The sequence below is a fragment of the Chaetodon auriga genome, chromosome 16, assembly GCF_051107435.1.
Source record: "Chaetodon auriga isolate fChaAug3 chromosome 16, fChaAug3.hap1, whole genome shotgun sequence".
Taxonomy (NCBI): Eukaryota; Metazoa; Chordata; class Actinopteri; order Chaetodontiformes; family Chaetodontidae; genus Chaetodon; species Chaetodon auriga.
Window position 1 is genome coordinate 8285717 of NC_135089.1, and position 13549 is coordinate 8299265.

General features: G+C 40.5%; 1 protein-coding gene across 1 annotated transcript; it reads right to left on the reverse strand.

Annotated features, from left to right (window-relative positions):
- Positions 1-60: 60 nt before the first annotated feature.
- Positions 61-8303, reverse strand: adgre5a (adhesion G protein-coupled receptor E5a). The gene is made up of 19 exons (XM_076751623.1): positions 7925-8303; positions 6078-6158; positions 5616-5786; positions 5367-5519; positions 5078-5224; positions 4593-4715; positions 4406-4449; positions 4201-4305; positions 3819-3972; positions 3579-3701; positions 3284-3471; positions 3013-3177; positions 2712-2906; positions 2227-2444; positions 2058-2118; positions 1877-1968; positions 1511-1679; positions 1332-1427; positions 61-813 (listed from the first exon to the last, which is right to left on the reverse strand). The coding sequence occupies exons 1-19, from the start codon at positions 7953-7955 to the stop codon at positions 772-774; spliced, it is 2358 nt and encodes a 785-aa protein (XP_076607738.1). The 5' UTR covers positions 7956-8303; the 3' UTR covers positions 61-771.
- Between the last annotated feature and the right edge of the window lie 5246 nt (positions 8304-13549).

Genomic DNA, 13549 nt, shown 5'->3' on the forward strand with positions numbered 1-13549 from the left:
AAATAAAAACTCTTTTAATTCTAATCAAATATTTAAATATAATACATTTAACATGTTACAGCATACTGAATGGAGCAGGAATGCAGTCACTTACTGTTATACATACTCAATTGCCCAGCAATATATACACAAACATACATTTAAAAGACATTTCTTTCTCAAATTGTCCTCCTTTTCTTGGTTGTATTGAGATAACATCAATTCAAATGTGGTGGACAAGTTATACAAAAAAAAGGGGGGTTTGCCTCAGACATGTCTTTTAGATTGTCTTTGCCCATTGAATAAAGTACCTGGAGGACACAACAAGCCACATTATACAGTCTTCATAGTATCATTTATCATTTGATATTTTGGTCCAAAATAAATCAATTTTTTCCACCTATGAAAAAATCAAAAATATTTGTAGATAAAATAAGTGCTGTCATGGAAGTAAAGCACACTATGGGCTTAAACCATGCTGTTTTAACAACAACATGATGGTAATGCTCACTGTCGAATGTTTTTTCTTATTTTGTCATTTTGAGGGAAATCCTTCATTTATATTAAATAATTACAACCAACAGCCATTTACCTTTAATGGCTTAAAAAACAAAAAACAATAACAGAAAGGTAAAGAAAACAAAATAGAAACATTCTATTTACAACAACATTTTGCAGTAAAGCAAACAGGTGCATTGGCTATAAATGGCAGGGCAGTGGTTGGCCGTATGTCTGAGATGGCTGTCTTTAGGACATAAATCAGACTTTGCTCCCACGTCAATGTTTAGCTCCTCAGATGTGTGACTCTCCCGTGTCCTGGGTGCTCTTGGAAGCCTGAGAACCACAGAGAGGAGCGACAAGCTAAATCAGTGGTGACAGACACTTTGAGCATTCTTTCATTTCCAGGAGAGGATCTGCTCCGTTACTGAGATACACACACACTTCACACCTCCTATAATACCTTGTCACCTTCACACCCTGGAAAAGATGCTATGTGTTTGGTTTTGAAAGGTTTCCAGAATTAATCTTCCAGTGACTTAAGCCCATTGAGTAGTGGAAGCGACCTCATTACAGATCAAATGTTAAACTATGCAGTCCACATGCATACTAAGTGTTTGATTAATTTTTACTGTGTGAGCATTAAAACACCTTATTTAACAATGAGTAAATACGGTCTACCCCCTTTAGATAATATGTGTTTTATGAACAGCAGCCAAATAAGCAAATAAATAGATATCACACTGTATCACATCTAATTCAGAGCATTGCTATGTTGCATTCTAATGAAATGATTGAATGTGGACAGCAAAAATATAACTAATACAGTTTATCAAATATAAATAACTACTTACATGAGCTTTGCTGGATTGTGAGTAACTGAACTCTGAGTAGGTCTTCTTCCTAGGTGCACAACATCTGTACAGGATGTTTCTGTACTCGTCCCTCACCTAAAATCAGAAAACAAACTGAGTTTTGACACCAGAAAATGCAGCAGATTTTGCTCTTCATTTTTGAGAGGAGTGTGACCGACCTGCTTAGAAAACAGGCAGTGCATGACAAAGAGCATGACCCCCTGAAGGCTGCCAAAGATGGTGAATAGGTAAGTCATGGTTATGGTGCCCTCCTTAAACTGGAAACAACCAAAGATCCACATGGTGCCCAACACACACAGCTGGGCGACTGCAGTAATGGTGAACGCCCTGCAGGAGGCAACGAAGATACACGCAGGTCAAATCTGAGGCTCATAAACACTCTGACACAGGAAAGGCCTTACTTTTTTCTACTTTTCACATTGCAAATATATGCTCACATACTTACACACACATGCACACCTTGTCCAAACACACATACACAGCCTGCTGCAGGCAGCTTGGCTTTTGCGTTTGTGCTGACTCACTTTATTTTCTGCAGATTGTTCAGGTCAGGGTTTAAACTTGAGAACTTCTGTGCCAGCTTCCAGACAGTGATGAGAAAGAAGAAAACGTTGACCTGAAAGGCAACAGAGATGAGTCATTAAAAAAGCACTGATGTCAGTTTTATGAATATTTTTTTGTCTCAGTAATTACTTTCTTACTCACAATGATGATGACACAGACAGGGCCAAAGAAACTCCAGATGAATTCAAGGTTTAACCAGCAACTGCAATGCATATTCAGAGTTAATTGAGCAGACTGTACGTCAACATAATCTGGGATTCAAGTATAAATTAAAATTAAAACAAGATCAACATCAGTAGAGGGAACTTACTATTTCTCAGTGCCATAGCCCTTGCTATTAGCTATGGCAGAGATACCGACAATTACAGCTGGAACTCCATAGCCTCCTGCCATCATGTAAAGGGCTTTGACGTTGGTGTTAAAGACCAGGACTACCATCCTGAAGAGCTGTATACCCTCCAGACACATCCAGCAAAATGCTGCCAGGAAGAAGAAATGCAGCAGTCCTGCTACCACTGCACAGCCAACCTGATGCAGCAGGGAGAGAGATGAGGATCAGGATGACAGCAGTGAAAAAAGGACAAAAGATGCTGAGAAATGGAGAGAGAGAAATATGGAGAAAGTACTTTCAGAATTGTTGTTTAGAAATCTTCAGCTCCTGCATAAATCATTCAGTAGCTGTGCTGTTATTCAGTATCTATTCCTCTGCTGTATTCATAGGTGTCTGAAATGCTACTGCACTCATCTGGACACTGCAGACATTTTGACTGTGCAAGCTGTTACAGAAGTACTTACCCGGTTCTCTGTGCGAGAGATGCCTGCAAGGAAGATAAGGGTGGCAATGAAGAGGCTGATGCAGAGGTGCAGGTGGATGGTGGTTCTTGGGCTTTGGATGGAGCGGATCAACGAGAATGTCAGGATGCAGATGAACAGGCAAATTAGTGAAAGGGACAAACCCACCCAGGTGATCAGTTGCAACTCAAACTTGTTCTGTTTGGAGAGAGAAAACACAGCACAGGAAAAGGGCTGAAGTTTCTAGAATCAGCTCTGAATGATGAGTGACATGATTTGCTATGTTTCATCATAGAGTTTTAACCTCTATGTCATGGAGGGCCATGAGCACAGCAAAGCTGCTCAGATGGTTGCAAGAGCACACAGTGTATTCAGGGTTGGACTTCACCACGCTGCAGCCACGAGGAGACCATGTTCCTCCTTCCTCAGAGGAATCCCAGAACACGCATGTGTGGTTAGATTCATTTGACTGTGAAACAAAATAAAGATAATGACAATTGTAGAATAGATATAGAGGTGACACTTAAAGAAGTGATATTATAGATTGTTGTTCTTAATAACAAACTATGCGCTACCTGTTTCAGGTGGTAGAAAGTTAATTTGACTGGCTGTTCGAGGTGGCTTGTGTTGCTGTTACTGACTGCAACCGTCACAACTTTAGAGTTGATTTTAAAGCTTTGGTTCACTTGTTTCATTCCATGAAAGAAGCCGTCTGCAGAGTCTTCCAGGTTTGCATAGCTCAGCAGGTACACCGTTGTAAAGCCTTTCACAATCATAGCAGGACAATACTGGATTAAGTGGACATTCTTAGGTTATCTACATCTTAATGAACGCTGTTACAAATGTGTTAATTATATGCATGATCATTACCAGGGTAATTGGAGGGATCTCCAGCAGCTGTCTCCAGCTGGATGTCCAGCTGGGCTTGTTTGGATGATAAAGTCACAGATCCCTGGGGTATGTCAGCCCCCTCATGTACCTGTACCTCCAGTTCTGGACCCATACAATACAAAGATTAGCTTTTTATCAATGGGAATGGGAATGAGAAATGAAAGCAAAGACATCAAAGCCAAATTCAGCTGCTTCAATATGTGTCAATTCATTTTTAACCTGTGTGAGTGGAGGATCTCGTTGTCCCGGGGGGCTTGATGAAAGGTCCTGTGAGCCTCAGAGCATTTTCCACCATGTCCAGAAAGGCGGAGACTTTCCTGTTATCCTTGAAGGCTCCACTGGACAAGAGCTTGTCGATTGTAGACAACAGACTCTACAGCCACAGGAGAGGAGGGGTAGAGCATCAACAGAAGCATGTGCAGGGAGAAACAGGAGACAGAGTCAGACTGAGGCAGACTTTCAGGCTGCATACCACCTCAGGTCAACATAAACAGTCTACAAAGTTGAGCACAGACATCTGGGGGGGGGGGGGGCGGAATTCTGCTTTCTGTGCTGGTTGTGAAGAATCAAGGGCTCTTTTACACATTATGTGCAGAAATACCTTAAGCATGTCATCTCCATTCAGCGCTGTTGGATTCTCACTTTCTGTAAGCTCCAGGCAGCTTTTTTCCAACTGCATCATGAGATCATGTGCAACATGAAATTCCTAGGAGATCAATTTGGGGAAAATAAAACAGAAGTATGAGACAATAGAAATTCTACATGTATGCTGAAGTGTGAGAAAACTATTTCTGATGTATCTTTACCTCTGTCAGACTGTCCGTATCTTTGAAAACACTACAGTTTAATGCTGAGGAAACAGGAAGTTTGGTTTCATTAAATGTGCTTGCTGATGACCATAGCACTCCTGAAAATGGTTGGCTATATATTTTCTGAGCAAACAATGCTTTGGTAATGGATACTGGAAAAAGTTGAGTCTTGCTGTGTTCTTACCAGTGCAGCGAAACCCTTTGTTGCCGTAGTTAGTGAACCCTGAGTGGCATGCACAGTAATGGCCATTGGCTCCATGGTGGCAGGTTCCATTTCCACAGATTGTCTTATCAATCATACATATGTCTAAAATGGAAACATATCAGGGAGAGTTATACTGTGTGTTTTGTTCAGTGCAAATGGAAAAGTAAATATCCGGGTTCACCAGAACGTTCATAGGTTTTTAAAGATAATGCATTAAAAAAAACGGGAAGCAGATCAGACAGAATCAAAACACAGGACAGCCATTCATGAATTCAACCAGCTTTAAAATTTATGCTAGAATTTCTGCCTACTCGTTAAAAACATGTTGTGCATTGTAACCAAACTATACTGCAAAGAATATTTTTTATAGTTTTCATATTCAGAAGTTAAAATCAGAAGCTAAAATCAATTCAACGTTTTTTCAAAATACTAAGCATATTGCAGCATCGTGTTAGAGCCCTCACCTTCACATTGCTCCTGATTTCCAGAGAAGTTAGATTTGCCAGATTTCAGTCCAAAGCCAGCATTACAGAGACAGTGATAAGCACCAAGTGTGTTGATGCATGCTGCATTCTGACCACAAATCTTTTCCTCTTGACATTCGTCAATATCTATATGAACAGGCAGAAAACATTTAAGGACAGGGAAGAAAGAAAATCACTCAGCCATCAGTGTTTTCCCACCTTGAACACATAAAGAGATCCATTGTGCCACTGCAGTGCAGTGAAGAGGGGGTACTGATAAGCATCTTACCTGCACATGTCACATTGTAACCTTGACGAAAACTTTCCACTCCAGTAGAGGAAATGAATCCATCATCGCAAATGCAGGAATAATGTGGAATGGTGTTAAAACATTCTGCATTAGGTCCACAGAGGTCCGTGTCCTCCAAACACTCGTTGATATCTTAAAATAAAAGATGAAGACAGGATTTTGATATGTATAAAACATCATTAAAATTACAATCGGAGCCTCTGCCTTCATTGATTAAGTATAACTTACCTTTACACGTGGCAGAGGTTCCAGCTGAAAAATTCACAGTCTGCATTGATGATCTGAAACCATCAACACACTGACAGTAGAAGCTGCCATTTGTGTTGATGCAGAGCGCATTCTCTCCACAAATCCCAATATAATCAGGATCTTCATCGTCAACAGCACATTCATCTTCATCTTCAATTAAGGACACAGGAGAGTAAAAAGGGTTGATATCCCATCCTCAAATAAGAGTTTGAGCAAATATATTTTTGTGATGGATCTGAACTCTTTGAAATTTTAATACTACAGCAGACTCTTTTCATATCCAAAACAAAGTTAGGTAATTTCTACAGTTCAAATGCAATTAATACACACTATTTGATTTCACATATACATTAGCAATCTATGACAAGCAACCTACAAATGCCACAACATGGTTGTTTGTCCGTGGTGGGTTATTTGTTAAGATGAAGTTGCCTTTCATACCAATGCAGCTTTGCCTCTCAAGATTAAATCCTTTAGGGCAGGATGGTTTTGACAGGACCACAACGAAGCAGAAGTACAGAGCTGAAAAGCAAGCAGCCGAGTGTCAGTCATCACCTTCTGCACATTAATGCAACATCCACTACACTGGAACCCATGCTTAATCTACCCTAACTCCTTTTTTTTCATTCTGAGGTGTTTAAGTGTAGTTACCAGGACTAAAGGATTAGTTTGCCCTCACATAATCACCATCAGTGTTCTGAGAGAAGGCATATTCCCTCTTTCTCTATCCTCATTTCCTCAGATTGTTCCAACAGCATGTGCACCACATTTCATAATGAACACATGGGTGAGAACTCCTACTTCCTATGTGTGAGGAAACATCAGATGGCATGGCACAAGCACAAAAAAGTATTACATCCTCAGGCTGCAAGAGTGCAGAGTCAGTCCTTTGTGGTCACCTAAACGACGCCAGATGGGTTTAACGTACAGTGTATGGAAACAGGAAGAAAGTGTCCAGTTGCGTTATTTTTTCCACTGTCAGGTCGTACAATTAATTCAGCATACTCCTCCAACTGTATTGTCAATTTAAGGGTCATTTAATTCAAATAACAAAGACACATATTCCCAGTTATCAGTATGGGTATCTGGCCATGCAGTTAGTTTTTCTATTATTTGTTGATATTTGACGACATTTGCTGCCCAAGAACACTAATACACTGGAGGTGAATGAACTTTTGTACTTATAAGAAAACACTCTGTCAACAGTTTCACTGTTTGTTTTACCTTTGGCAGAATGTAGTTCCCAGTAAAAACAATTGACAAGATACAGTATGGGATAAGTAAGATCAGCATGTTTTTCACAGTTTGGCAGGACTGACCATTCTCTTAAAGAGACGATTTGATTTAAATAATGCTGAACTAACCTTCACTAAGAGGATATGTAAGATGATTGTGATCATGACACCACAGCTGCTTCAGTGGTTTCAGATCCGGCGACACAAGATAGAATCAGTGTTGTTACTCATGGCATCATGGCAACACACAAAGTTTCTTCCTCTGAGGGCAGATGTGTGTGACTGCTTTAGCTATCAGGTGACAAATTATGTGGGAGCTGGGGGATGAGCTCATCGTATATAAATATCACTTTAAAAGCACAAGAACAGAGGTCCTCTGTGCAGTGGGGCCCAGATAGCGGGATGTTTGAAGAAAAGCTGCTGTGTTCAACATCATTCTCCTTCCCTTTCTCCTGATTTATTTGGGCTCTTTCCAGCACTTAGGCTTCAGGTTCTGACTGCTGCAGAGAGACTCGCATTAAGAACCGTGACAGTTTGGCTTTGTCGCTATTATAATTTTGCCAGCTTAAGACTTTAGATTCCTGGCAGATTTTATCTCAGGGTCAAGATGTCAAAGACAATAATAATGAAACATGGAATTTAGAAATAAGCAGTCATGTGTAAAATTGTTTTGATTTTGTCTGTTGCCATTATTTATTGATTTATTTCTGTTTTGATTCCGTAATTGTATTTCAAATTTCTCGGTACAACACTTTGATCAACATCATTAGACAGTCATTCCCTTTAAAATGTTTACTTACAGTATATTGTACATTTTCTTTAATACCAAAAGTGTAAACACAACATTTGTTATTTTGTCTACAATTTCATGGTAGATTTTAACTTAGAGAAAAAGTATACTCAGATATAAATACCTATAGTATCCAAAAAGTTTGCAGGCTACTGCAGCAAGTTAGTTTCCCTTCTCCCAGGAGTACATAACATTTTAAAACTTTCTCAACACATGATTTTCCATCCCAACTACTGTGCAAATGGATGACAGATGTGACTCACCCAGTATCAGGAGGTTCCACCTGCCTGCCATGGTGAAGCGGGAGACACTGTCCAGATTTATATAAGGAAAGTTCAAACAGCCAAAGCATAAAACTGGGAACTCGTTACATTTGCTGGCGCAGTTCTCCTCTTTTTCCAAAGTTCCCCCAGTTGTTTCTGCAGCTTAAACGTAAAGGTGTAAAAAAAAAAATCTGTATCCACCAGTCAATTTAATGGATGTGGAAGAAGTTGCTACAGTATGTGCTGATACCAGCACATAGAATATATATAGAAATGCTGGAATCAGTAGTCTCTCATCTCATACAGTGACCTCTCTTTTCTCTCCCTCTGCCTGTCTCTTTCTCCCCTTTCAGTCCTCATCTGCTCTCACTACAGAGATGACATGCTGAGATGACTCGATTTTCTGGGGAGGGGTCTGCCTCTCTCTCTCTCTCACAATCAGGCTCAGCCACTGAGGATTGAAGGGGAGTTCACTCAGGAGTTTTCAGGAACTTCTGCTCTTTTTTGGGGCGTGGTTATACTGAGAGGAAATGACTGTGTCAACTCACTCGACTCTATTTCCATGACAACTGTGTGTTAGTAAGCTGTGTTTTTACATAGGTGACACTGAAACTGTTTCTCTTGCTTTCTTTCTCTGTCTTTGCTCATCTCTCTGTGTCTTTCCTCTCAGTTGGACTTGCTGGTCAGGGGACAGATGGGGGTCAGATAGAGTTTTGATTTTGAGACTGGTCATTGTTTTACAAAGCCTGCTGGTAGGTTTACCTTCCCGCAGGCAACATTTTAGCACTCAACTGGCTAACTATGGTGATGACACATATATAGCTTTTCCCTGAGTGTGCCTGTCTGAGACAATGTAACAATGGTAACAATGTTGAGCTTCATTTAGAAAGAAGTGAACAAAGAACAGACAAGTGCTTATATGTAATGTTCAATTCCCTCAAGGCACACCAGCTGCACCACTTTTCAATAAAAGGGCAGGCGAAACAAATAAAAGTTCACCCAACAAACGCAGCGCAAACTGTTACTAAGGCAAGATTTTTATCAAACTGAGTTTTTCAAAGTGTCAGTCAAATGAATGTGATCAGTGCGAGGAAATATACTTCTGAGAAAGACAGTCACATGAAGTATTGCATAATGTTCCTTTCCTATTCACACATTTTGAAGCCAGTTTTACAAGGCGCCACCACCCTATACCTGACTTTACTTATGCAGACTTGTGTGGGTTGTACTGACTTGAGCTTTAAAAATATGAGGAAATGTCAACACGCTGTAAGCATTTATAAGAGCAACCTAATGGAACAAAACAAACTGTTAAATTTTCAGCAACTTTTCTTGTTCCCAGCTTACAGCGGCAAGGTCATTTTCAGGTCTGGCCACATTGTTCCACGGCTCACTGACGGGCAGGGTGGTTATTGAATTATTTCACACTTCTAAACAATGAGGTGGATTTTGAACTTTGTGGGTCTGGGAGCATGGAGGTGACAGACAGCAGGCTTCAGGGACTGGTACTGAGACCGAGCATTCCCACAGAGGGACCTTGAAATGTACTGACATTAGCATGACCTCTAAAAAAAACCCCTGCCTGTAAATAAGCCTACACTGTGTCGGCAATGTTCATCTGTACTTACACAAAATGAGTCATATTTTCCACGAGTGACGGAATCATCAAAAACGTTTGGTAGGTATACAGGCAATAAGTGGGTAGATAGTATATGACGTGTTTGATAAAGTATGTAGCATTGAGTCCTGCAGTTCGGTCTCTCTGTAGTTGCATCGTAGCTGTTGGGTTGGGTAGATACTGGTGGATGAGCCTTTGCTTGCAGTAAAGCCATTTAAACTGAGCACCAGCTGATGCCACACATAGAATCCACATTACAGTCAGTGTCAGGCTCTGTGTGCAATGAATGTCTTGGGGGGGAGGATATTGTGATTACTCCCCTATCTCAGATGTGCTGAACTTGAGGAATCCTTGTGAGGAGTATTGAGGTCAGAGCCCAGATGCCAAATATCACCGCTGTACATGCTCTGTATTCAAATAATGAATCTGTTCCACTTGAGTTGGCTAACTGAACTTTTGTGCCTCGCTACAGTTTAATTCTTGCATCTTCAATGCCTGATTTCCAGCCAATATGATCATGGCAAGCATCCAGGCCTTATCCTGTTATCTCACAACCTTCTTCCTGCCCGTACCAAGATAGTGCACATATAGAGTTTTGGATGTTTTGTGTTGGCTGTGTTTGTTTTCTTTTTGTTTCTTTCTGGATTCTCAAACAATGAGGAGGGACCTCAATGTGGCCCAGCTGTCTCAACAACTTCCTGAGAAACCCTGAACAAGAAGGTCAGAATGGAGACTGAATAGTCTGGTCAAACCACTCTGTCTTACAGTGATGACTGAGACTGAGTCATTTCAAAATGTTCTATTTTCACAGAAAGCTGCTGTCTGAAGTGCATTGATAAATATTTCCGAGCTGCTGCATTGATGATGTAATCCTTACGGCTTCTGCAGCATGGAATAACGTTGAAGTCCCTCCATGTGCATGTTTATTTGGCTGTTAAAAGTGGCTGGAATAATGGCGATTACATTTTATGATAACTGTCTCTTGCACCAGCAACAGTCATGGTCAACCTACCTTGAAAAAATATATTTTGTATTCTAATGTACTTTTTGGAAATAGCTGGATGGCACACTCTGGATTGTGTTGCCCCACTGCACCATGTCTGAAACATTCACTATGCAGTAGGTGGCCTGTTAGTTTGTGAACCACTTTAGGGTGTTGCCTGCAGCCTACTAGCAGAGAGAGAATGACGAGTCTGAATACTAAAATAAAGTGTCACACTTCTCTCCTACTCGTTCTTGTGTGACTTTTTCTCTGTTGGACAATAAAGTCTGTAAAACTTTAGAAATAGTTTTACAGTCAAAATTCCATTTCCCCTTTTTTCCTTCCATGTCCTTTTTTCTCTGAATGGGCCAAGAGCAGAATGAAGTTCATTGCTTCATATCTGCTTCAACTGAAAGTTAGAAACTTTTCACTCGAAGAGAAGCAGGAGAGAGAATTTAAAACCCATTTTAGCAACTCGACAAATACTAGTATATTGTGAAGCTGATTTTAAAATTGTTCTAATCACTTTGACGGGTCTGACAGGATGAGCTGATGACCATTATCTCACATCCTCTGCGGCGTCCTTTGTTAGTGGTATAGGTCAGTAGATGAAACCTTTGTTATCAGGACTTTTTAAAACATGTGATTTCATAATGATTTTTGCCAAAGTTAGATTTATTTTGCTGTTGTATTTACAGTAATTGCTTATCCTACTAGTTTTAGTTTTAGTCTGATACATTTTAAAATTTATATTCTTTTACTTTAGTCTATTTCTTTTTTAGTACTTGTGTTTTTTGCAAAACATTTCATAAAACATTGTTGCCTGTTTGTCAAAGAGAAAGTGGAATAAAGTGTAAAACCCAGCACATGCTTTTGAATGCAGCATGCCTCACCCTGCCCCTGTGTTCTAAATGCACAATATGTGCAAAATGATATTTCCTTTATATAGGTGTGAAAAAATAGCTGACATGCATATAGAGGAACCGCACTCATGTAGTTCACTCCCACATTTTCAAGTCAAACTTTAATTCACAGTGGAAGGAGTGGTGACAAACTTGACAAACTTCTTGTGTTGCTGCTTGAATGGTGTTGACAATTTTAACTGTTCCATGACCCTAATACTCAATGCCTGATCATTTCTTGAACTATGTAAATGATTTTTCTCCGCCAACTGCATACTGCCTGTAGCACTGCTCACAAAAATCTCAGCTGTACACAAGAGAAACTGAAGGAGCTGGCTTTGTTAGTTGGTTCGTCATTCCAGGCAAAGTTTAGTGGGTCTTACACAGTAAAAGGCTGTATGTCAGACACGGAATCTTTCATATATGCACCAGAGAGAAGAAAGAAAGTGCAGTGGTGTCATGGAAACTTAAAGCCCACCACCCCGTTCACTGTGCCTCTAAGATAAAACGTGACTGCTTTTCCACCAACAGTCTCACATTGCAATCTCTAAGGTCAGAAGCCACAGTTGGAGTTGTGCCTTCAGATTTTGATGTTCCATCTGAGCCTATTTCTACAAGGAGGCTCAACTGTTCTGAGTACCTGAGCCAAGTCAGCTGAGTTACCTGTCAGACACTCAGTCTCTTCTCAGATACACCATCAAACGCTTGATTGAGCGTGGCATAGATGTGGGGGATGCTCAGCCTGTGTGAAAGTGTAAGCAGATGGAGAAGGAAGTAGAGCACATGTTAGAACATGTGATAGCAGAACCAGGGTCTCTGCATGTCTATTGGCAGATAAGGCTGATTGGTCAGATAGATTGTGCACAAGTCACCAAATCTGACTGTTAACCCATGCAGCAATGCATTGATCAGGTGGGAGGCGCAAAACGTGTGACTAAACTAGACCTTTTGAAAGGTTTTGTTTTTTTGTTTTTTTTCCCGTCTGCTGTCAGCCTTATCAACAAGGCCCGGAACCCCCCCTGACACGCTTCACGTTCCACCTCGGACTCATTTTGTCACATTGATATAAATATAACTCTATGCATTACATTAATGCTCAACTTGGACTTCTTTCTGAAAAACAGACTGTGTTTCCGGAAAATAGCAAACAACAAAAAGCAGACTTGTGTATATATATTTAAATTGTTATATTTTATGCTCTTATTTTAGTAGATGTGTCATGCACCAATTTCACCACAACAAATTCCTCGTATGTGTAAAAGCATACTTGGCAATAAAGCTTTTTCTGTTTCTGATTCTGATTCTGATGCAGGTTATTGGCATGTGCCGCCACCAGCAAGAGCTAAGGAAATTCCATCTTTCATCACATCATGGGGGTTGTTTTCCTATACGTAATGGCTTTTGGGTAATATGTCAGCGCCTTGAGCAAGGTGTTGGCTGGTATGACAGGGTGTGCAGCCTATTCTGAAGATGTTGTGGTGTTCAGTAACACCAGGGAAGTTCATGTTCAAAGTTTGAATGCTTTGAATGTTTGTGTGAGTTTGCCAAAGTGACAGTCACCTTTATTGGCAAAGTTCTTGGACAGAGTGAAGTTCGTCGTGTGCGAGATGGAGACCATTTATATAGATCCTGTGCCAACATCAAATAAACAAAAACAAAAACTGGTTGCTATGGTTAGCGGGGTATAACCATAGTTTTTGATGCAGTTTCCGCTGACTGACCTCTTGAGCAAAACCACTCTTTTTGCCTGGTCTTACTATCAAGTTGCTTTCACTTGTGGTCTGCTCCTGTTCTTGTAGCCTCACTGTGAAAAGTGAAACCGCTGCTGGTGCTGCTGCTGTCCTCCTACAGGAAGGGGAAGTGGGAACTGAACATCCTGTCAACCTCTTCTCACATAAGTTTAATCATCACCAGTTAAATTATTCAGTCGTTGAGAGGGAAGTGTTTTGAAGTATATATTGGACCATCATTGCCAGTTGCCATTTACAGAGATCAACCCTTTTGACCTTCCATTGAGAGATTACTGTCGTCTGCTTGGAGCCTTTGTAGACGTTGGCTTCCTCTCTCTCCCTCATGGAAGAGCCTCTCAGTTTGGTTTTGTTTATGTTTAGTTTATCCTTGGT